At 38.3% G+C, this 24,182-nt stretch overlaps 1 protein-coding gene and 1 long non-coding RNA gene across 6 annotated transcripts in view; one reads left to right on the top strand and one right to left on the bottom strand.

Moving 5' to 3' along the window:
* Window positions 1-24,182, top strand: part of LOC148125359 (uncharacterized) — a 318,026-nt gene that overhangs the window by 112,887 nt on the left and 180,957 nt on the right. The window contains exon 2 of the long non-coding RNA XR_015744383.1: window positions 9,719-9,752. This is a non-coding gene — a long non-coding RNA (uncharacterized LOC148125359). The remainder of the gene's footprint in view (window positions 1-9,718; window positions 9,753-24,182) is intronic.
* SRPX (sushi repeat containing protein X-linked) overlaps window positions 1-24,182 on the bottom strand; it is a 131,854-nt gene that overhangs the window by 87,577 nt on the left and 20,095 nt on the right. For 2 of the 5 annotated variants that reach the window (XM_087937776.1, XM_087937773.1), the window contains exons 2-3: window positions 8,397-8,456; window positions 756-803 (exon numbers count right to left, since the gene is read on the bottom strand). The exons of 1 other annotated variant lie outside the window; for it this stretch is intronic. In XM_087937776.1, coding sequence (XP_087793902.1) covers window positions 756-803; window positions 8,397-8,456 — 108 coding nt within the window. The remainder of the gene's footprint in view (window positions 1-755; window positions 804-8,396; window positions 8,457-24,182) is intronic. 2 more of the 5 variants (XM_087937774.1, XM_026713669.2) reach the window with 2 other exon arrangements.

Raw genomic sequence — 24,182 nt, 5'->3', positions numbered from 1 at the left:
AAAACATTTCAATCCCACCACTGAGCAAATTCCATATTAGGACTGTCATAGAAAATGTGTACCTAACAGAAAGCAAGACAGTGCCATATCCATAATTTAAGTTTCATCATTTTAACAGGTTTTTTTCATTAAATGTCTGACTAATTCAGATCCACCAACAGTCACAGGATGTGACTGGATCACTTTGGACTACTTGCCATCTCTCATTTTAGTTTATCTCAATCTATTTATCTTTGAAGGTGGGATAAAAGTGGAAGGGGGGAGTTATGTATGCTGTCTTAAGTGAGGTGGGAAAAGAATTAATTGAATGACATCAATTAATCATTGATGTCATCACCTGTACATGGGTTAATAAAGAGGTATGGAATATAAATATTTTGGCTTTTAGCTTCCTTCAGGCCCAGCAAATATGATTGGAATTAGAGGGCACTAAGCTTTCTAGATATGTTCACTAATATTGCTGTTAAGAAAATTCCTTACCCAAAGTATCTTCCATTTATTTGGCGTGTGAGCATCCTGCTCTTTTCTGGCTTAACCAACTATTTCTCTACCTAAAGGCTGAGCCTCAAGGATGTCTTCTCTTCTTTCATGATCACTGGAAAGAGAGCTCAATCCTTCTATAGCAGTTTTGACAATTTAGGTTTTGGATATAGAGCAAAGATTCCTATAAAGTGAAAGTCTTTTTAAAAAGACAATTGAAAGTTTACAAAATAATAGCAAGATTCAAGTTTTTAAGATAAGAAGAAAAATATTACTACTCATTTCTGCATCAGATGACAGTCTTAGATGGAGTATGGGAAGCTCTGCAAAATATATAAATGATTGCATCAGTCACATTAGAATTTGATGGAGATAAGAGCATAAATAATTATTAAATATTATTTTTATTGTACTTTTCCGCATTTAAAAACTCATATACAATCTTTGCAACACTGTGACATTGACATTTTCATTTAGGTCAACATACATAAATACATTAATTTTTATTTCTACTGTCTAACCTGTTATACCACTTATCCCAGACCGTATATTTCATATCTTCTCTATCTTGCAGTTCCAATGTGAGATTAACCATTTCTGCACAATCCAACACTTTATTATTATACTTTCAGAAGGGTTACTATCTAGTTTCCAACTCTGTGCATAAGCAATTCTTGCTGCAGTCAGAATATGTACCATGATGTGTTTCGTTTCTTTATTAAATTCTCCTCTAATTATTCCTAATAGAAACAATTCAGGTTTAAGCTTAATTTGGAGACCAATAATTTCCTGCAACCAGTTCGTTATTTTTGTCCATTTTTTTTTGCTTCAGGGCATGACCACCACATATGAAAGAAGCTACCCTGTTTATGCATTCTGGACTCATGTTTGGATATATTTTTGCCAATGTTGCTGGTGCAAGAGCATAAAGAATTAAATGGTGCTAGTGTATAAAACTATGTTCTAATTTGTGAGTCTGATATGCTGATAGATAATGCCAATGCTATTGTATCACTTAATGTAGGTCAAGTAGTCCACATGATTTACCAATTCAATGGTAATATAGTAAAAATGAGGAGTTATCATGTTAAGTATTAAAAAAAAAGGCCTGGGCACTCAACTTCAAAACTGTGAATATATTTACAGAAATGAACGTACAGTGCTATGCTTTATACAATTAGATTTTCTTCATTTTTAACTCACTAGAAACTTTTGTATCCATGTATGAACAGGCTTCATTGTTGTAATCCTTAGATTACTGAGCACATTATTCATATGACACTCTGTAGTGATTCTCAACTTTGGTCATGGAGAAGATTCTTGAAGATATCATGTATAGACTGGAAAACAAACAACTGGAATGTAGAAAATTCATAGCAGAATTTTCCTTTATAGTACTAATGAGCAGGCTCAAATAATCTTATTTTAGATCCACCTATGCAAGATTCAGCTCCCTTAAGAAGTCCATAATATGTGCAAAAGTTGAAAAGCAGACTATAGTGGAGAAATATGGATTAAAACTAAGTAACAATGATGTAGGGCAAAAATTAAAATTCTGATGGACCTACGAAATTACTATGACATTTGAATAACCTGATCATAACATATCATAAAGCAAATTGTACAAAAATTGGCTGGTGCAGACCTAAGTTTTCATGCGCCAAGCAGGAAAAGAAAAAAGCTCCCTTGGCAAGAGATTGGGCGTTGGTTCTTACCTGACATGCCCCTTCTCGGCGAGCTGCGAGGAGCATCCAGAGTGGGAGGTGCTTCAGACTCCTCTCTCACAGGCCGAGCTTGAATTGAGGAACGCTCCTCCTCCTCCACGTGAGTCCACGTACCGTTCCCCAGTTTTGTGAGGACAAGAAGAAAAAGCCGTGTTTTCATCCTAACCAACTAATGGATCATTGGCCGAAACAAGATTCCCCACCAGACGGAGAAATTAGGGTGGGGCTGGATGCTCCTCGCAGCTCACCGAGAAGGGGCGTGTCAGGTAAGAACCAACGCCCATTCTCCATAGAGCTGCTCGGAGCATCCAGAGTGGGACATACCAAAGCTTCGCAGTCCTACGGGAGGGACTCCATCTGGGTCGGAAGCCCCTCTGGGTCATTGAGGACTCTCTGTAGGACTCATCTGCCAAACGAGGCCTCTGCTGAGGCAAATATGTCGATCTTGTAATGCCTAATGAAGGGGGACGGGGAAGCCCAGGTGGCGGCCCGGCATATATCAGTGATTGGAGCCTGGGTGGCCCAAGCTGTTGAAGTAGCTGCGCTCCTGGTGGAATGTGCTGTTATTCCACTGGGTACTGGCAGAGCTTGTGACAGGTAAGATCTAGAGATAGTTGCCCTGATCCAGCGACCTATGGTTGAAGGGGATACTTTGTGACCCAATGTCTTGGGCTGAAAGGAGAGGAATAGGGATTCAGACCTCCTAAAGGGTTGAGTGCGCTTGATGTAGATGCGCAGGGCCCGTCTTATGTCCAGTGTGTGCCAAAGTATTTCTCTGTCCCGCGGAGGTCTGGGGCAAAAGTTTGGGAGAATTAGTTCCTGTGCTCTGTGGAAGGCTGAGTTGACCTTGGGCAGGAAGGTAGGGTCGGGCCGAAGGACCACCTGGTCAGCGTGAAAAACGCAGAGGTCCTTTCTAACTGATAAGGCTGTGATTTCCAATATCTGCCGGGCCGATGTAATGGCCACCAGGAACACAACTTTGAATGTTAAAAACTGGAGGGAGGACTCCCTCAGAGGTTCAAAGGGGTGCTTAGTGAGAGAAGTAAGGACCTTGTTGAGGTCCCAGGTAGGGTACCGGTGAACAGTTGGGGGGCATAAGTTAGTGGCTCCTCTGAGGAATGCCCTAATGCGAGGTGGTGGGAAAGGGAGCCAAAATTGTCGCAGGAGATAACAGTTGTCAGGGCTACGACCTGTCGCCTCAGGGTGTTAGGGGAAAGTCCTTTATGCAGTCCCTCCTGGAGAAATTCCAAAATTTGAGCAATAGACGGGGAGAGTGGGTTGACTTGGGATTTATGACACCACCTGCACAAGCTATTCCAAGTGGCATCGTAGATCCGGGTGGTTGAGGGCCGCCTAGCGGCTAGAATGGTGTCAATAACTTGACTAGAGAAATTCTCTTTCCTTAGGCAGTTCCGCTCAACCTCCAGATGGCTAACTGGAGCCATTGGGGGTCCGGATGCAGAAGGGGCCCCTGGGAGAGGAAGATCCTGTCCAGGGGAATCCTCCAGGGGGGCACTACTGATAGATTGTAGAGGTCTGCAAACCATGGGCGCCTGGGCCAGTAGGGGGCCACCAGAAGCAGTTCTGCCTTCTCGTGGATTAGTTTCTGGATCACTCTGGGAACTAGGGCTAGTGGAGGGAATGCGTATAGGAGCCCTGGTGGCCAGGGGCAACGCAGCTCTGACCCGTGGGAAGGGTACCTCGAGAAGAATCTTGGAAGTTGTGCATTGAGCGAGGATGCGAAAAGGTCCACTATCGGTTGGCCGAAGATTCTGGACGCCTCCCTGAACAGTTACGGGTGGAGGCGCCATTCTGACTGGTCCACCGTGGCCCTGCTCAGCCAGTCTGCCTGTATGTTGGAAACCCCTGAGATATGCTCTGCTTTGAGTGAGAGGTGATTGGATTCTGCCCAACGACAGAGGCGCTCGGCCTCTCTCATCAACCGAATGGACTGTGTGCCCCCTTGTCTGTTGATATGTGCTTTGGCTGTGACGTTGTCCGTGAGAATGAGGACATGACATCCACGTACCTGAGGGAGGAAACTGCGCAGGGCCAGGTGGACGGCATGAAGTTCCAGCCAATTTATGCTGCATCTTTGTTCTGTCTTCGACCATCTGTCCTGTGCCCTGAGTGAGTTGACGTGGGCGCCCCATCCAGATAGGCTGGCGTCTGTGGTGAGGGTGAGCCTCTGGGGCTCCTTGAAGTAATGACCTTTGTTGATGGCGGGGTTGGTCCACCAGAGGAGGGACGTGAGGACCTTTGGAGGTACCCTGACCCTGGATTTCGAATTGCTTCTGCCAGATCTTTGAAATGGAAGCAGGAACCACTGTAGGGATCTGGTGTGTAAACGGGCCCAGGGAACAATGGAGATACATGAGACCATTTTACCTAGTAACTTAGACAAGTCTAATAGAGTTACCTTTTTTGATCGCCTGATCTGTTTTACAGATTTCTGGATACTGAGGAACCTTTCCGAGGATAGAAAGACCTTTTCTTTGACCGAATCGATTACAGACCCTAAATGGGTAATTTGGGTAGATGGTGACAGTTGACTCTTTTGCCAGTTTATAAGGAACCCGTAGGCTTGGAGGGCAGAGAGAGTAGCCCTGGTGTCCCTCTCTGCCTGGTGTCTGGAGGGAGATAGGATGAGGATATCATCCAGGCAGCAGTGGAGGTGTACGGGAAGGTTCCTAAGGTGAGCCGCTAGCGCCACGAGGATCTTGGTAAAGGTCCTTGGGGCTGAGGCCAACCCAAAGGGGAGGGCCACATATTGGAAGTGGTGGTTGTTGTCACAAAACCTGAGGAATTTGTGGTGGGAGGGCCGGATTGGGATGTGTAAGTATGCTTCTGAAAGGTCAATGGAGGAGAGCCAGTCCCCTTGCCTGGTACCCAGGAGAATAGACTGCAAGGTGTTCATCTTAAACTTGTGATGGATCAAGTGATGGTTAAGTCGTTTAGGTCTAAGATTGCTCTCCATCCACCGGAATGCTTGGGAACCACGAAGAGGTGGGAGTAAAAACCCTGCCCTCGTTGAGTGGTTAGGACGGGTTGGATGGCCTGTATGTCGAGGAGATGTTGAATAGCGGACTCCATCAAATTGCGTTTGGTGGGATCCTTCGAAGGGGGGAATGCTATGAAAAGGTCAGAGGGGGCGGACTGGAACTCAAGGGCGAGACCGAACCTGATGGTGTCTCTAACCCAGGCATCGGAGGTAGAGGAATCCCATTGGTTGGCGAAATGTCTGAGACGTCCACCAATGGGGGGCGAGAAACGGGATCTATCTGGGGCATTGGAAGGGTCTTCCCCCTGACCCCCTAAAGGGTCTTTTGTAGCTGCTGCCCCTTCTACTCCTGTCGCCCGAGTTGGCTTGATCCTGGGGTTGGGATGGTCAAAAGGAGGGGGGTCTCGGGTATCTGGGCGAGAAGGGAGACTGGCAGAAGGGTCGGAAGGATCCTCTCCGAAAGGGCTGAGGGACTCTTAGCTCTGATCTCCGAAAAAGAGAGGGGAGAAATGTTTTCTTGCTTCGGCCCTTGACTAGCAGGGGTTCCAGAGCTGGGCCAAAAAATTTGTCTCCCTTAATGGGAGCGGTGGCCAATTTGACTTTGTTTTTAACGTCCGCCTGCCAGTGTTTGAGCCAGAGCAGGTGGCGGGCTGTAACGTGTGAAGTTATGGCCCTAGTGGAGAACTTAACTGATTGGTAGGTGGCGTCGGCTGAGAATTCTGCTGCAGCCACAAGCTTGGCTATGTCCTGGTGTGTTCTTACGTTAGAGGTGGGGACGTGCTGTTTTAATTGACAAAGCCACCGGATTGAAGAACTGGTGAAAAAGGAAGCGACTGTGGCTGATCTAATGGCCCAAGCATCAGATTGGTGAGCCCGGCGCAAGGCCAGTTCAGCCCGCTTGTCTTCGGGTTTTAGAGCCTCCAGAGCATCACTTGGGGTGGAGGAGGATGCTAAGTCAACAATGGGCTCGTCAACCTCGAGGGTATTCAGAAGACTAGAGAAGTCTGAATCGAGGTTGAAAAATCTCTTGTCCTGGCTGGATGGGACGGGAGGGGCCCTTGTGGAAGCCAGCTGATTTGCTACCAGGTCAGAAAAAAATGGGCAGAGCCGGAATGACTCCAGCCTCCACAACGGGCTGCTTAAAAATGAAATTCTCTGGGCCTTCCGATGAGGAGCGGGGGGCAGAGGGAGACTGAGTGTATAGGCCAGAAATGTTTTTTGCCTTAAAAAGAAGGGATTTGTACAGATGTGGCTTAAACAGACCCACAAATGCGGGTTGGTCAGGGGTGAGACCCTCATCCTTGGACATCTCCCCTTCCATTGGCTCCACCTCCGATAGCGGTTCACTGTAATGGGATAACCCCAATTCGAATTCTTCCTCCTCCCTGAAATGATCAAAGCCCCCTTCCTCCTCCTTCTGCTCCCTTTCTGGAAGAGGGCTGTTCCTCTGTGAGAGTACCTGACCGAGAGGAGGATCCGATCTTGGAAGGGATCTGACGGACAGAGACTCATGTTCGGGGGCTCTCGGGAAGAAGCAGTGTCTGGACATTTGTTGGAGACCCTCCACAATTCCCTGGCGGATAGCCAGTTCCATCCATGCTCTCATTTGTTCTGGAACCTCGAGAAGGTTCCTCTTGGCGCAGACCAGCGGCCGTAGCAGTAAAGGTGGCTTTGGGTGTCCGTCTGGTCATTGTTGCAGGGGCCTGATGACCCTGGGGAGAGCTGCGCCTGGATAGGGAAGAATGGTCTGGAGGAGGGGGGGTTGGGTAGAGGTGGAAGGAGTGGAAGGTGGGAGGGCTGGAGGCACCGAACATGACTCCCTGGATCGCCTATCGAATTTCTTCTCCAACGCCTTATGGCGCCTTAGGGCATCCTTCTGGGAGGCCTTGGAAGTTTCCTTAGCCTGCCTGCACAAATGGTGAGATTTCGATTTGGCCTTCAGAGAAGGGCGTTTAGAAGAATTGTCATCTGCCCTTTTAAGAAGTAATGAGCGTATACAGGAATACTAGAGGCGGTTGGCTCGCCTAGGGTTCGACCTGCAACAAAGGCCGGGTGTCCTTTCAACTGGTCCGTGCCCCCCTTTTGGAATTTTAATATGTACTAAGATAGCAATTATATATATATATATATATATATATATATATATATATATATATATATATATATATATATATATATATATATATATATATATATATATATAATAGAACTATATAAGTTTGAACTGGTATAACTTTGGATCTTGGCCCAAAGGGAAGGGGCAACAGTTTGGCAGGAGGGATAGCAAGAATTGGGAGGAAAAGCTGATTAATGATTAATAATTGATTATCCAATTAGCCGAATGAACGCCTGAGGCCAGAAGGGATAGGGCCTCCAGCAGCTGTCCTCCAGACAAAAACTGGAGGGGGGGTTCTGCTTTACTTCGCCCCGAGTGAGGCTGCGGGAAGGGCCAACAATAAAATAGACCAAAGGTCAGGTATTTACAGCAATTCGAGTATGAGAAACAGTGCTCTTGGCCTGCTGATGGGGCCTGTTATGAGCTAGATCGACCGCAGCAGGAACAGCGAGGAGACAAAATGGCACCCGACCATGAGGCGGCGCCCAAAATGGTGGCTGCGAGCTGAGCAAAGTGTCGGGGCCTCTCGGGGCGGAATTATGCTCCTCTGGCGAGCTCAGCGTGCCAAGAGGGGCCATGCAGGAGAGATTTGGCTCTTCCTGAGCGATTGGCATTTGTGGTGGGGGGAAACCAGCAGCACTTTAAAGCGAGAAAAGATCGAGCCGCTAACAAAGGTGGCGTGGAAAGCGGCAGGGAGAAAGTTAGATCAAGGATGGGGGGGTTAGCGCAAAAGCGCTGCAAGCCCACCCGCTTTTTTCCCCTTAGGGGGCGAGAGAAAACGTTCCCCTGGATTACCACCAATTGCGCAAGGGCTAAAAGAAAGAGAAATCAAACCTTATCGTAGTGAATAAAAGGAAATCCTGAGTCGGCCAATGAGCTTGCTCTAAAACAGCCTGTCTCTCATGAGGCTGAGCAAAAAAACTGGGGAACGCTACATGGAGTCACGTGGAGGAGGAGGAGCATTCCTCAATTCAAGCTCAGCCTGTGAGAGAGAAGTCTGAAGCACCTCCCACTCTGGATGCTCCGAGCAGCTCTATGGAGAAGATCCTCATTAGTATATAACCAAAGCATTCACCTTTATATGTATTGCGTGCATACACATCTTCATCATCTTCTATTGGTGAATATCCTGATCCTACAACACAAAAGAGAAAAAACAATGCAGCAAGAAGGAAAATATAATGCATTTTAAATGTATCTGTTAAGTTCTTGCAAAGATAAACAAAGGAAGATTTACCATGTAACAAACATCATACACCCAGGCAAATTGCATAAGCTTCCATGTATAGCAATGTCTGTTTAGAGTAAAACACATAAAACTATTGATTTATGATGTCAAAATTGATAATTAAATTGTTCTCAATTTTAAATCAGAAACAGCTAAAATTCATGCAGCTGCAGTCTTACATCACAAATCAATATTTTTAAGGTTTCATTATAAGACATTTTAAAGATACAAAGATATACATCTGCCATCCTAACAATTGCAGATGTCATGCAGATGTAACTATCACTCTACATTCATATATATGTACAAGACTTAGTTATGAAGATAAAGTGATGATTACATACACCTGAAGCTATTCCAGCCAATCAAAGCATTAACAGTATAAAATAAAATAAATAATAAATTACTGACCTGAATGGAAAATGAATATAGAATATATTGCCATATCTCATTAAACCTGTATATAGTATTTTTTAATACAGGTACTCAGTACAAGGTACAAGGAATATGAGATTTCACTTTGTGTCTTCATCTGTTAAAATAATTCCTTCCATTATTTGGCAAGTACACAGTCATAGTTCCCATGCCCACTATTCAAGATGTACATCCTTGATAGATTAGCCCAGGCAAATAAATCCCTAAAGAGCAGATCTGTGCTATACATTTTAAAAGATGTAATCTCTTGCTTGACAAGGACAAATAGCCTGGTTGAAAAATATTGATGTGGGGACAAATATTTTGGTTGACAAATATGGATGTGGGGAATTTATTGTGCAAAAACTTGCTTTTAAGAGTTACTGCCAGTCATGGGATTCAAATAATTTAACCACCTGCCCTAATGACTGGCTGGATAAGCATTGCTGGGTGCTCATGTGATTGAGCGGGCGTGGCCAACTTAATATCACTCACGTTGAGGGGCGCTTTGTCTCACCCAGCCTGTCATGAATGTGGGGATTCTGCAACAGTTGTAAGCGTGAAAAACGGTCATAAGTCACTTTTTTCAGTGCCATTGTAACTTTGAATGGTTACTAAATGAACGATTGTAAGTCAAGAATTACCAGTATAAAAATACAAAAAGCTTCTTTGCTTGCAAAAAGCTGCCCTAAATACCAATCATTAGATTAGAAATGGGGGTATACACACTGAAGATCAATGACAATCACAGCCAGGTATCTGATGACATTTCCAACATTTTTCAGATTTGTTCTTGAACATTTTTGCTATTCTAGTCGGGGAAGAAATGCCACTTGTAAATCATCTTATACAAATTTTCTTTATATGCTGTTGACATAGTCATTTTATAATTTTGAGAACAAAATTTTTGCCATTTCTCTAGATCAATCCCGTATCCAAAATTCTTCCTCCAAGCAATCATAGTTTCTTTAACTTGTTCTTCTTCTACTTTAATTTCTAATAAATATCCATACAATTTTTTAATCACCTTTTCATCAGTACCTGTCAAAATCTTATCTAAGTCAGTCAGTTTATCATAGAAACCTTCTGTTTTAGAATCTTTGTCATACCTTGAATGTATTTGCGCATATGAAAACCAATTCATCTTTATATCTTCTTCCTCTAATTTTTGCATAGATTTAAGTTCAATTTTCATTCAATATTTCACCATATCTATCTGTTTGTTCCTTTTTATATATTATAGGATAAGAAAATGCTTCAATAGTCGATAGCCAGACTGGAATTTTCAAATAACATTGCCTTTTAGTCTTCTCCCAGTTTAACGACAGAGACTCCCATATATAATGTCTTCTAAAATACCCCTGTGTTTTAGTTCCTTTATATCATAAAAAAGCATTCCACCCCAACAACAGATCATATCCTTCTAATGTCAACAATCTAGTATTTCTTAATGTTATCCATTCCTTAACCCACATCAAATTTGTAGCTTGGTAATACAACTCCCAATTAGGCAAACCAAATCCTCCTCTTATTCTGGCATCTTGCAAAAGTTTTAACTTGATTCTCGCTTTCTTACCTTGCCATATATATTTCAACACTACTTTATTTAAATCTTCAAAATAATCTTTTCCAAGCCTAACTGGAATTGTTTGGAACAAATATAAAATTCTGGGTAGTATATTCATCTTGATTGTTGATATTCTCCCTATTAATGATAGTTGTAAATTTTCCCATTTCGCCAAATCTAGTGCTATCTGCTGCTTAAGTTTGATATAATTATTCTCTTTTAGTGTACTACATCTTGCTGTCAAATGTATCGCCAAGTACTTGATCTTATTCGTGACCTGAATTTTCAATACATCTGCCAGTTCTTCCCTTTGTCTTGATAGCATATTCTTTGTCAAGATCTTTGTTTTATCTTTATTTATTTTCAAACCAGCCACCTTTCCATATACCTCTATCTTTTTTATCAATTTTGATGCTGTTTCTAGTGGATCTTCTAAAATGAAAACCAGATCATCTGCGAATGCTTGCAACTTAAATTCTTCCTTTTTAATTTTCATCCCTTTTATATCCTTTTCTTCTCTAATATTTCTGTTTAACAACAAAGGTAATAGTGGGCACCCTTGCCTTGTTCCTTTTCTTATATCAATAGAGTCTGTCAGTTCTCCCTCTATCATTACCTTTGCCGTTTGCTTATAGTATATAGCTTCTATTGCTTGAATAATTTTTTTACCAAAGGCCATATGTTCCATCTGTAATAACATGAATCGCCAATTCACATTATCAAATGCCTTCTGTGCATCTAAAAATATCAAAGCCATTTGTTTTTCAGGGTGTGCCTCGTAGTATTCCAAAGTGTCCAAGATTACTCTCATATTGTCTTTAATTTGTCTCTTTGGCAGAAATCCATTTTGGTCAGAGTGAATAAAATTATTTTGGTATTTTTAAGTCTTTCTGCCAATACTGAACCAAAAATTTTATAATCTGCATTTAGTAGGGAAATAGGTCTGTAATTCTTTATTTGTAATGATCAGGATGGATAAAATTGTTTTAAGTATTTTTTAAGTCTTTCTGCCAATATTGAAGCAAAAATTTTATAATCTATGTTTAGTAAGGAAATAGGTCTATAGTTCTTGATTTGTAATGGATCTGCCTCCTCTTTTGGGACAAGTGTAATATAAGCTTCTGACCATGATTTGGGTATCTTCTTCTTTAACATAACTTCTAGCAATGGAAGGTTCAACGATTCTTGTAGTGTTTTATAAAATTCTGCCGGAAGTCCATCTGGGCCTCGTGCCTTTCCATTGTTTTGCTTCTTAAGTGCTTCAGTTAACTCCATCATCGTTATATTGCTTTCTAACATTGTTTCAGTCTCTTTAGGTATCTGGGGTAGATTAGCATTCTGTAAGTACTGTTTAACTCTTTCCTCATCAATATTCTCTTGTGTGTATAGTTTCCCATAATAGTCTCATATAATTTCCTTCTTCTCTTTACTACCATAGCAAACTTGGCCTTGGTCATCTATTAATTGCAATATTTTCCTTGATTCTTTCTCCTTTTTCAATTTATATGCTAACCATCTACCTGGTTTATTTGCATCTTCAAAATAGTTTCGTGCTTCTGATTTACTGTGCTAGTTTTTCTTTTTCCATTAGTCCCATTTTATGTTTAATTATATCCATTTTTAACTTAATGTCCTTTTTCTGTGGCATTTTCTGTAGCTCTTTTTCAAGTCCTTTATACTCATCCTCTAACGTCATGATATTTCTTTTCCTTGTATAGTCTATTATCAAGCCTCTGGCATATGCCTTCATTGTATCCCATTCGTTCTGCATTGATGTATCTTCTTTTTTGTTTTCTCTAAAGAAGAAAGCCAATTCTTTCTCCATCCACTGTATGAAGTCTTTTTCCTTTAATATAGTATTATTTAACGTCCATCTAGATCTTCTTTTTTGTCCTTTCCATTTAATTGTCATTGGATTGTGATCTGCCCAAGTACTTGTTTCAATATTTATTTCTTGAATATTAGCTAACAATTCTATTGACATCCATATCATATCTATTCTGGACCATGATAAATGTCTGTTTGAATAGAAGGTGTGTTGTTTAGTCTTAGAATTTCTTTCTCTCCATGTATCTTTTAAATTTATTTCATCTATCATTTTAAAAAAAGATTTAGGGAGAGTCTTTCTGTTTTGCTTTGTTGTTTTCTGTGCTGTATAGTCCAATTTATTATCTACAATTCCATTAAAGTCTCCCATCATAACGATATTAGTATAGTCCAGTTCAATTATTTTCATATATAATTTTCTATAAAATTCTTCTTGATTGTCATTCGGGGCATAGATTGCAATCAGGAGTGTTTTCATGTTATTGTCCATTATTTCCACCATTAGTAATCTTCCATTGTCATCGGTATAGATCAATTTCGCTGGGATAATATCTTTAATGTATAAAACCACTCCTCTTTTCTTGCATTGTGTCAAAGAAGTAAATATTTTCCGTAATTTTGGCTGTATCAGCAATTGTTCATGTTGCTTTTTAATATGTACTTCTTGTAGGCAGATTATATCATATTTTAATTTCTCTAATTTATGGAAAGTTTTCCTTCTTTTAACAGCTGAGTTAAGTCCATTTATGTTAATTGTAATCAGTTTTTTCTCTTCCATGTTTATACTTTATAATTAGGTTTATCAGCTCTCGTAGATCTTGGTTCACGTTGTTCTTTGACTTCCACCTTTCTGCCTACTGCACCTTCTTCTTTTTCAGTCGCTATTTGGCAGTCCTCTTGGAATTCAATTAGTGACATTTCTTTTTCTGCCTTCTCCTCTTTCCCTCCAAAATATTCTGTATAAAATAATTCAGCTTTCTCAATTGAGTCAATTTTATGCCTCTGTTCTTGCCATGTGAACATTAAACCTTCTGGAATCAGCCATCTATAATTCACCTCTTTTTTAAGTAGCATTTTAGTCAGAAATTGGTATTCTCATCTCTCTCACTCTTCTGGGTACTTGTTTCAGGACCACAATCTCCTTGTCTTTATATTTCAATGTTTTCTCTCTTGCCACTTGCAATATTTGCGTTTTAATTGCTTTCTTTGTAAATCTGATGTGAACTTGGTAAGCTATTTCTCATTGCATATCTTGTGAAGACTCAAAAAACCTCATCTGTTCATCCATCATCTTCTCTTTAGTTATTTCCAGAGCTTCAGCCAAAATTTCTATCATTATCTCATCTAGGTTTTGTCCCTTTTCTTCCTCTATGTTTTGGAATCTGAGATAAAATTCTGATCTGTCCATCTCCCATCTCAACACCCCACTTTTATCTTGTTCAACCATAGTTAATCTGCTATCAATATCTCCAATCTTCTTATCTCTTTGTTTATCTTCTTCAATTTTTTGGAATATCTCATCATACTTCATCATCATTTGTTGAATGTTCTCCACCTTTTCATCAGTTTTTCCTGTTCTTTGTTCAATGTTCTCTGTTCTCTTTTCAATATTCTCTGTTCTTATTTGTATATTTTGAATTCCTTGCATAATCATCTGCAGTGTCACTTTTTCCTGTTCTTTTTCTTGCTATAACATCGTTTGTATTGAGCGTTGTCCTCCAGATGGTGAAGATGAAGAAGTAGAAGTTGAGGAACCAGGGGCTGTTAGTTTCCTATTCATTTCAGACAATTCAAAATCTTCAGGTTCTTCTAGACCTTAATCCACTTGTGAAATAACCAATTGTAATTCCAAGTAAAAATAGTGGGGGGGAAAAGCCAAATAATAACAATAATAATAATAAAAAATTCTTCAGGTTCTTGTATCCCTTAATCCAATCGATTGATTAGATAGCAGTAAAAACTCAAAAATGGAAGAAAAGACCATAAACGCACACACAAAAAGAAAAAATTGTTAAATCCTGGCAAAGGCAGAAAAATAGAAAATAAGAAACTACAGAAGAGAAAAAAAAAGTTCTTCAGGTTCTTCATATGTGGTGGACTTGTGCGGATGCCAAAAAATATTGGACTAAAATCCACACGTGGTTGGAAAAAATGACAAAAAAGCATATAGACTTGAAACTAGAGATACTCTTATTGGGAATTTTACCTGAAATATATGGTAAAGAATTGAAATACCTGATTGTAAATGTATTAACAGCGGCTAGGATTGTATTTGCCAAAAACTGGAAAAATGAGAAAATACCATTACAGGAGGAAATCATTAAGAAAATATTAGAATGTGTTGAAATGAGTAGATTGACATTTGAAATCAGAGAACAAGATGATAAACAATTTTATAAAATTTGGGATCTATTCTATCAATGGTTAGACAATAAAACATGGTAATGAATTATGTAGATTCTTAGAAAATAATAAATATATAAAGATGTATTCTTTTCTTATTATATCTACAAAATGATTCTAGAATAGATTTGAGATGATAATATGAACTATCCTAAAACAAATTAAGTAAAATATGGATTATTTCGTAAAACATGAATGAATAAAAGTATAGTCAAATGATTGATTAACAATGATATTAATGTATTTAATATTTGATTGAAAATATGAGAATATATACAATGTAATTTTAATTGAAGACTACAAAATGGAAGCACAAAACAATTTGTAAACCAACCGACACACTATGTATACATATGGAAGATGGCTTGATGTTTTTATGTTTTGTTTGTCTATGCTTGTCTTAAAAACCAATAAATTTTTTTTTAAAAAAATGACAATCACAGCCATCATGGAAACCTAAACCATTCTGTCTGAATACCTTCCTTTTCATCAGCAATACCTGCGACCTAGAGTTAACAAATCAGGGATGGTGCCAGATCACCTTGAAGAATTAAAATAGTTAAAATGCAATGATAACTATCAGCAGCCAACTCTTGCTGATAAAGTGAAACCCTTTAGCAGAGAGTTCATTTAAGCTCTCCAGAAAGTGGGTGGATGCTCCAAAGTATTTTTCCTCATGATGAGGACCACTGTATTCAACAGGCAGGAAAAGCCCTCTTCTGTTGGGCTGTCTGGGAACCAAAGGAATAAATGGACAGGTGCTTCATACAGCAGCACTTCTTTGGGAAAAAACAGGTTGGAAGGCTCTCAAAATCTAAAGCCCCTATTGCACAGAGGAGAGAAAAGCTAGTTGAAAGGATTCTGTCTGGCATCACCCTGGATGACACTTGGCTACAAAATGCTAAGCTAAAGAGACAAATTAATGAAGTATACAGGGGACCCAGCTTCAAGCCCTCCCAAGCTTGTCAGGATCACAATAAAATTAGTACATACCATAGATATCTAAACAAACTTCAAGCCTGGTACCATGTTACTAAGCCTTATTATCATGAGAGAAAACTAAAATGAATTGGAGGGAGGATTCACACCCCTACCTCCTATTTTTTTAAAAATCTTACTATCAGTGAGCAATCATGTGCCTTGACCACTCTGAAGCAATGCAAGAGATTCCTGTCCCAAAGGTGCTTTCTGGAAGCCAAGAAAGTCCAGTTGCCTCTTGAGAAAAACACCTTTGGGACAACAATGACCTGGATGACTGAAGAATCCACATAGACAAGAACTCTGTGCTTAGTGAACTGACAAAGCACCCTTTCCCATCAAGGAGAAATAATCGCTAAATCCATTTTCACCACTTAAAGATACCAGCTGGTCTCACTCACCTCACAATATATCCTAAGGAAATCATCCAGATTTAAGGTAAGATCACATGCCCCCAGAAAGGCAATAAAAAAACCAGACAGTACACCCCAAAAGGACAGTGCCAGGGACCAGTAAAGCAGTGTAAAAAGCTTAAAACTATCCTCACCCTTTAAGAAAGTCAAGCTTTCTTCGGTGACAGACTGAAATCCATGATCGTGGGTGCTTTTGATATGTGCTTGCCGCTGGAGCGCCCTGAGCCATCTGGTTTCGGGGCTAAGCACCCCGTAGAGGTGGTGAAGATGGGGGAGACTGCCATCAGGGTCGAGGAGAGTTGCATCTCTCCTCCCCAGCTGGCCATTACTCCCTTTCCTGAAGGCAGTTGCAGCGGTGGTCAGAAATGACCACCTCAAAGAAGAACTCGACTGGAAAAGAATTGCAGGAGGAAGATAAGAGAAACTTTTGGCTGACTGGGTTGAACTGAAAAAGCAACAATATAAGGTACCCTGGAATTTGAATTATAAAGAATAGCATTGCTCCCAAAGAAGACTTTGAAGCGGCAAATGAGAGAGGGAAGGGAAAGGATTTGATTTTTTTTCTTTTCTTCCTGATATTGACAACTAAGAGATTTAAGCAAGAAATCGGCAAAAATCCACTTTGATATTAACAGATATTTAAGCTGAAAATAAAATGTCAAAGGGATAATAAAGATTTCTGGATTCTCAAAAACTTTTAAAAGAAGAAAAACAAAACAAAAGAGTGGGATCTGGAAAAATGGAGGAGACCACCTGGAAGTGAAAGGAATTAACAGTGAAATTTTAACAAGATTCCTAAAAGATACATTTTAACTGAAACTTTGTAACAAGATAAGAGAACCCCAGGAAAAGAAAGTGGAAAAAAGAAGCAAGAAGAAACAGCTTTGGATTATTTGGATAACTTGGTGATTTTTGGATTTTTGGCTATTGGATCTAAAGGACTAAAATTAATTGGGTGGTTGTTTAAAAGTTTTTAAAATGGTATCACTCTTGGAAGAATTGAGAATGGAACTTAAAAAACAGAAAGAAGATGCACAAGAAGGAAGAGATTCTTTTGGCTTCGTATTTCAATTTTTAGAAATGGAGATCCTGAACTATGAGAAACAACAAGAAATGCCTGTAGAACAAGAAGGGCAGGACAAAGAAGAAGCCATCTTCAATGGCTAAGTATTTCTATGTGGGGAAAAGAAAGGAAAGGGGGGAAAGAGAGTGAAAAATTTAAGATTTGAAAAAACAACCCCCAAAAATAATAGTTTGAAAAGTAATTACAATATTAGGAAGAAAAAGAAGAGAGGATTACAGAAAAGAGAATCAGAATTAGAGAGAGAAGGGGTCAAAAAGGGAAGGGAGAAGAAGAGGCGGAAGAGGGAAAGGAAAAGAAATTATAAAGGACAGAAACAGGACATAGAGAAACAGGGAAAACATACAAAGATTAAGGGTATAAGCCTATTTAGAAGACACAGAGATAATGGGTGAAATTTAATTGAAAGGGGGATTCTGTAAGGGTACATAAGATAGTATTGTTACATTAGAAATAGAAATGAACTTTGAAAATATGAAACAAGTGTGATTAAATTGATAGATAAAATGCTCACTGTAATGTAATGGAATGTTTAATAAATAAAATGAAATAAAGAGAATGAGAGAATGGAATGAAGAAAGGAGGGGAACATTTTAATTATCATTAATGTGTTATAAAAATTTAAGTGAAGAGGAATATGAAAGAAATATGAAAGAATTATGGAAATATTATAAGTGTTCCTAGAAGTATGATATCCTATTGAAAAGAAATGTTAAAGATGTTAAAGATTATAACTAACATTAATGATAGAGCGGAATTGGAACAGAATAAGTATTTTATTTATTATTGTTATATATATACTTTTTTATTTAAGAATTTAGTATGTATTTTAAGAATGTACCAAGCAGAATTCGACTGGAAGTTATGTGTCATATTGAATGTTATATTTGTAAAGGCATAAATTAAAGTTTAAATAAGAGTTGAAGGGATAAAAATTAAAAGATGTAAAGGTGTCATACTCCAATCAGTAACTACAGGGGAAAATTTTGTTTAATGAGAAAAGAAAATATGAAATTGAAACAGGACAGACAAAAGTATAAATATAATGATTAGAAAGATATTGAAACTTAGAAAAAGATATATATAATTGAATTTAGAAAGGAATGAGAAAGTCATAGTAGTAAGGCATAATAATAAGTATATTGGGTAGAATATATTATATACTGTTTTATACAGTATATTATAAAATAATTATAGTTTTTATTTATATTATAAGATACAAATTAATACTTGCAAAATATATACAATACATAATATATTTACAATGTAGTTGTAAAATTGTATATTACATACAAAATGATGTTTATTGCAAATACATAATATATGTGTGATAAATTCATATCATACAGTTTATATTTATTGGGTAGTATATAGTAATAGATACAAAGGGAGAAGTAATAGATATAGTAGAAGGACTAATACAGTAGCAGGGAACAGTAAGACAATAGTTCCCTTATTTTATTTTATTTTTGAAACAAATTTTATTAATTTTAACAAGAAACAAACAAAACAAAACATCATTAAACATTAAAAACATAAAACCGCTTTCCATCATAAATCTTTACAAAGCAGGTAACACATTATTTTATATCGCATTTTTCTGGTTTATCTCATTTCCATGTAGGCACATAAATTCACTTTAACAGATTTCACATTATTTCTCTTTACTCTTATTCAATAACATTTCTTTTCTAGTTTATCTGCTATTCAATCATCACACTTATATTCTCCTCTGACTTTAAAAAAAAACAACAGATTTTGTTAACTTTACAAAACATACAAACAGTCAAGGCATATTAACATAAAGAATCTTTCTGGAAGAACCAGTAAAACATGCCAAATGTAATATGTACATTTACATTATCTGCTCATCTTCATATCCTATCCCAATTTCTCCTTTTCATTCTATTGTCCAGATTATATTTCTTACTAATCAAAATTTTTGCCTTTTAAAAAAACAATAGACAAAACATACATAACATAGAACATAAAAAACTTCATTTCTGAAAGCTGCTTAATCCCGGGTTAAAACTCTTTGCACAGACACAAATTCAAAAATAATATTTACTTTATATGTCAATCCATATCTTATTACCATTTTCAATTTTCTATATAACTTCTTCCCTATTTTATCTTTCTTAATTATATTTTGTTTATCTTATCTCAATACAATTCATAGTACTTATCATTTTTTATCTGTTCTTTTACAGTTATCCATTCATCTTTTTCCTTTAAATATACTTCTCCTGTACACTAATTAGAGTAACACCTTTAACTCTTTTCCCTAACTTAAGAATACTTAATATAACACTTAAATTATATTGAGATTCTGGTTAGTACATTCTAGAATTACACAAAAAACTTTATAAGAGAAGCAAATACACTACAATTACAAAATGTAAGCCTGTAACCCACCGGAAATACCATAAAAGAGCAAATCATACATACTAATACACATTCTACTCTAAATACACATAGAAAAACACACTTTTATGTACCTTCCAAAATCCCTTTTTCAATTAAATTTACCCATTGTCTCTAAATAGATTTTGTTTGTTAAAGTCTTGCTTCCCACCATTAAGGTTTTTCATCCCCTCCTTTCTCACTTGTTTGTTTTTCTCTTTGCCTTTTTTACCCCATTGTCTCTCCTCCCCCCTTTTCTTCTGCTTACTCACTTTCTGTTGTTTTCTAACCTTATATCCAACTTTCATCTCATTTTTCTCTTTTTGGATTGTTTTCTCTACCCTTAAAATCCCCTTTTTCTTTTCCTCTTCCTCCTCCTCCCCAAAGTAGACCCATTGCTCATCTAAAATGGCTTCTTCTTCTTCTTTGTTCCGGTCATCCTGCTGCGTAGTCAATTTTTTGTAAGTGCGTACCGCCATTTCTAAAAATTGAAAAAGAGTGCCCAAAGAATCTTTTCCATCTTGCTCTTCTTTCTTATATTTTTGGTATTAAGTTTTTAATTCATCCAAAAGCAATGCCATCATGAAGAGAAAGACTTCTTCAAAAACAACCACCCAAGTATTTTTAATCAAGAGTAGTTCCAAAAGAATTCCAAAGTCACTAAAAAGTCCAAATAAACTGTCTTTCAATGCTTTTTTTTTTTTTTACCTTCTTCAATTTCTCTTTCTGGGGTTACTGATTGATCAAAAGGTTCCCATTAAAATATATCTTTCTTTAAAATTCTAGGCAGTCTCCTCCTTTTTCAAGCTCTGCTCCAAAAAGTTTTTTTTCCTCTCCCCCCACTTACAACAACAATTTCCCTTTAAACGCTCAGAAATCCATACCTCCAATGTGGGCTTTCCAATTTCTGAGGGTGTTAAGTCCAAAGTCCTTTCTCTGATAGTTTTCAAGTTAAAATACCTTCGGTGCCCAATGCATTTTCCAGATCTGCATTTAATGTTTCTGTGGGGTGGGAGAGTAAGTAGAAAAAAAAGTTTTCCCTTAGCAGCTTTCTCCGCCGCTCTTCTCTTCTTAGGGAAACAATGTATCTTTCAGGCAATAAACAATTCCACTCCAGGATTTTAGAAGCTATTATTTTCCTGGCACAGCCAGCACTTTCACTTTTAAATCTTCCTTCTCCTTCTTCCTCCAGCACAATCTTTTCCAGCTGCCGGCTTCTTTGTGGCGGCCATCACTGCACTTCCTTGAGAAAAGGAGGTTAAGCTGGGTGAGGAGGAGGTCTGCGACACCCCCAAACCCCTTTCCAGATCCTCCCTATCTTCTGCTGCCTCTACGGGGCAGCCTTATCCTCCAGATCCATCTGGATCGGAGGCACCAAGACGGCGAGCACAGCAGGGATCGCGGAGAAACGCGAATCCCTGCTGTCGCCGAAGCCCGGCAACCATAGTTCCCTTATTCTTGTGGCCTGGGAGAATGGGGGATAAGAAAAGAAAAGCTTTGTTCAAATTCCAGTTACTGTCAGCTTTGGAAGCCATATTGAGATTCAATGCTTCCATGTTGCTACAAGCTTGAGAAAGTGGGAGGAGTGGATTCAATTGAGTAGCTAAGTAGACAAAATAAAATTCTTTTGTTAGTTCAATGTCATTGAGTATGGCGCAGGATGAAATGAGGATCTTACTTTTGGACGGATCGTGATTGAGCCATGTGATGTGATGACGGCCAAGGGGGGATGGATTTGTAGTTTGGGAAATTGTGGAAAGCCTGGAAACTTTCAGATTCAGGATTCCACAGATGTGCCAGTTACTATCCCAATAAAGGTACTTTTGAGATATGTTTGTCTCGGAGTTACTGATTGGAATGGCGGGTTGCTGGAACGCTGACAATTACTTCTTATGGCTGGGTTAATAGAAAATTGAAAATGAACTGAATGGCTCCTGGGAGCTTCCAGGTTTCTCAGCAGATAAATCAGTAGATTCTGTAAGAGAAACATGTTTGAACATAGCATGATATTATGTATCTAAATTGAAGAGTGCTCTTGAGTTATGTATTAAAATATATATATTTAATACATCAACATCATTTTTAGCTTACAAGTGAGATCACCATCTTTTCATTTATTATTGTTATCTATTCCTAACATGGGCAGTAACGAGGGAAACCAAACTACTAAAAACTACAATAAAATTGAGATAAACTTGATGTGTGTTAATGAGCATGTAGTTTTCAATAATGGCTTGGTGCACAGGTGCGATTTGTTTTCTTATCAAGACAACATAGCTGCTGTTCAATGGTATGGGACCATCTAAAAGTAGAGACCTGTAGCATTTTTATGGTATTAATGCACCTTCCTTTTCCACTCTCCTAGCATATGAAGGCTTACTCTACAAAATCCAAATCACTGAGCCTGGGAATTGAGTGATCAACAACGACAGATAAAGTAGCAGCACAGATATAATCTATATGAAGTTTGGGACACCTTTGCAAATGATTTGACTCAAGTATGGTATTTCTTAACTTATTTAACCACGGCATGCACATTAAGAAGCAGTGAAATGCATTGTGCACATTAAAGTAATATTAACACTGCAACTGCATTAATGAGTTAATTTATGAACAAATCCACATATTTTTTTCTAGATTAGTATGGAAATTCACTTTAATGAAGGATGGACATGTTAATATAAATTACAAAGCATTTTTTTAAATCATTCACAAAGCATGAACCATCCTATCATACTGTCTTCATTCAAAGTATAATTCCCATGGAAGTACTTTTAACAACCCATGCCCATCACTCTTTGACTCCTCAAATTGAACTATGCACCTTGTAACAGTACTATATCTATTTATATCTTTTAATATATAGTTAATAACTATATCTATGAAGACACTGGATACCTATATATTTATGTAGACATTTATAACAAGAAAAATGCACTTGTATATAAAATAAAACTATTCAATAGGACACAAAACGACTGTATCCAATACATTGTCCTTATTTCCAATTTAGTAATTCATAAGGCTGGGTTCATCAGCAGGGCATACTTTTTTAGACACTATTAAGGAAATCATATTTCATGTCAACACAGCTAGCCTGAAAGCATTTATTTTAAATAAAACAGCCCTTTAAAGCTTTGTGGTATGCAAAGGTCTGGAAAGGCAAGGAATTTGCCCTACTCTTGAAGCATTCACAATAAATAATGTCGACATCTGCCTTTCTGCCTCTGCAAAATCTCAGCACTGTTTCACACACATTGTAGGCCTCCTCCAGAATGTTCTTCATAGAAATGGAAGAGCTGGTCCTTGGGACATCTGCTTGCAAATAGATACCAAAGTGATGCATTCTATTTTTATTTCTTTTAAAGCATTTATTTAAAAAATATGGGCTCAAACCTTTAATCCACTTAATTCATGACATACAAAACAACCAGAAGAAATCTGAGCACAGATGCTCAGCCTCCAAGCCATATGCTAAAAGTTATTTGCAGTTCATGCAGGTGTAATTGTTTATGTGAAGCAAAGAAGAAATGAATTCATTTTGAGGAGAATTGCTGCAGGCTGCAAATAAGTCATATGCTATGTCAGAACAGTCTTCAAAAACTCACTGTTTCTGTGACATAATTTATTTTGCATTCAATAGATTTCCTTGATAATGGGGAAATCAACTACATCAACTACATCAATTGTGAATCAAACTCTGCAGGGAGCACTGGCACTCATAAGCCTAGCAGATAACTTCATTGTCCAAAAGATTGAGGATGAAAGTACAGGAAAGCTTGTTCACTGGAGGAACTTATAGGAACTTTGGGAGACAGTGACTGTGGCATCCTGGAATTCAACATACTTCAGGCAGAAAGAATTGAAGGCAGTCGGGGATTAGTTCTAGTTTTCAAATAAGCTGGTTTCAAAAAGCTAAGGGAAAAAGTAAGAAAGATTCCATGGATAGAAATCTTTGGGGGTGGGGGTGGGGTGATAGGGATGGAGGCAATTCAGGAGATTCTGAAAAATAAGGTCCAACTACAAACAATATGACAAAGAATATCAGGAAACAACCCAAATCTGCAAGAATGGGATAAGCATTATACATGGCAATCTTTTGTATGATGGAGAGCTCAATCATATCATCTGAAACATTTCTATATCAGTCATTCTGATAAACAAAACTCAAAAATGCATGGCATCCAACTCACCATATCAGAAACATGTTATGATACTAAATACAGTATCTCCACCAGCAATGCTCATTTATTTATTTATTTATAACATTTATAGATGTACATTTACAACCATTTGTGAATAATCAATGGACTGCCATGAAATGTAATACTGCATCCCAAGCATATATCAAAATGAATTAACCTTTAAATAGAAAAGAAGAAACTTCCTTACAAAATGTATAGGATAGAGCAAAGGCGTACGTTAAGTTCTGGGCGAAGAATGGAGATGATGCCAGAGTAAAATTCTACAGTTCTTTACTCAAATACTGCCTGTGTGGCAACTTAAAACTCCATGGCTCACATATGTCCTTTTATGGGAACTAATCA

The sequence above is a fragment of the Pseudonaja textilis genome, chromosome 7, assembly GCF_049901715.1.
Source record: "Pseudonaja textilis isolate UNSWEBS1 chromosome 7, rPseTex1.2, whole genome shotgun sequence".
Taxonomy (NCBI): Eukaryota; Metazoa; Chordata; class Lepidosauria; order Squamata; family Elapidae; genus Pseudonaja; species Pseudonaja textilis.
The sequence above is the reverse complement of the archived record's forward strand: the minus strand, read 5'-3'. Positions and strand labels throughout refer to the sequence as shown.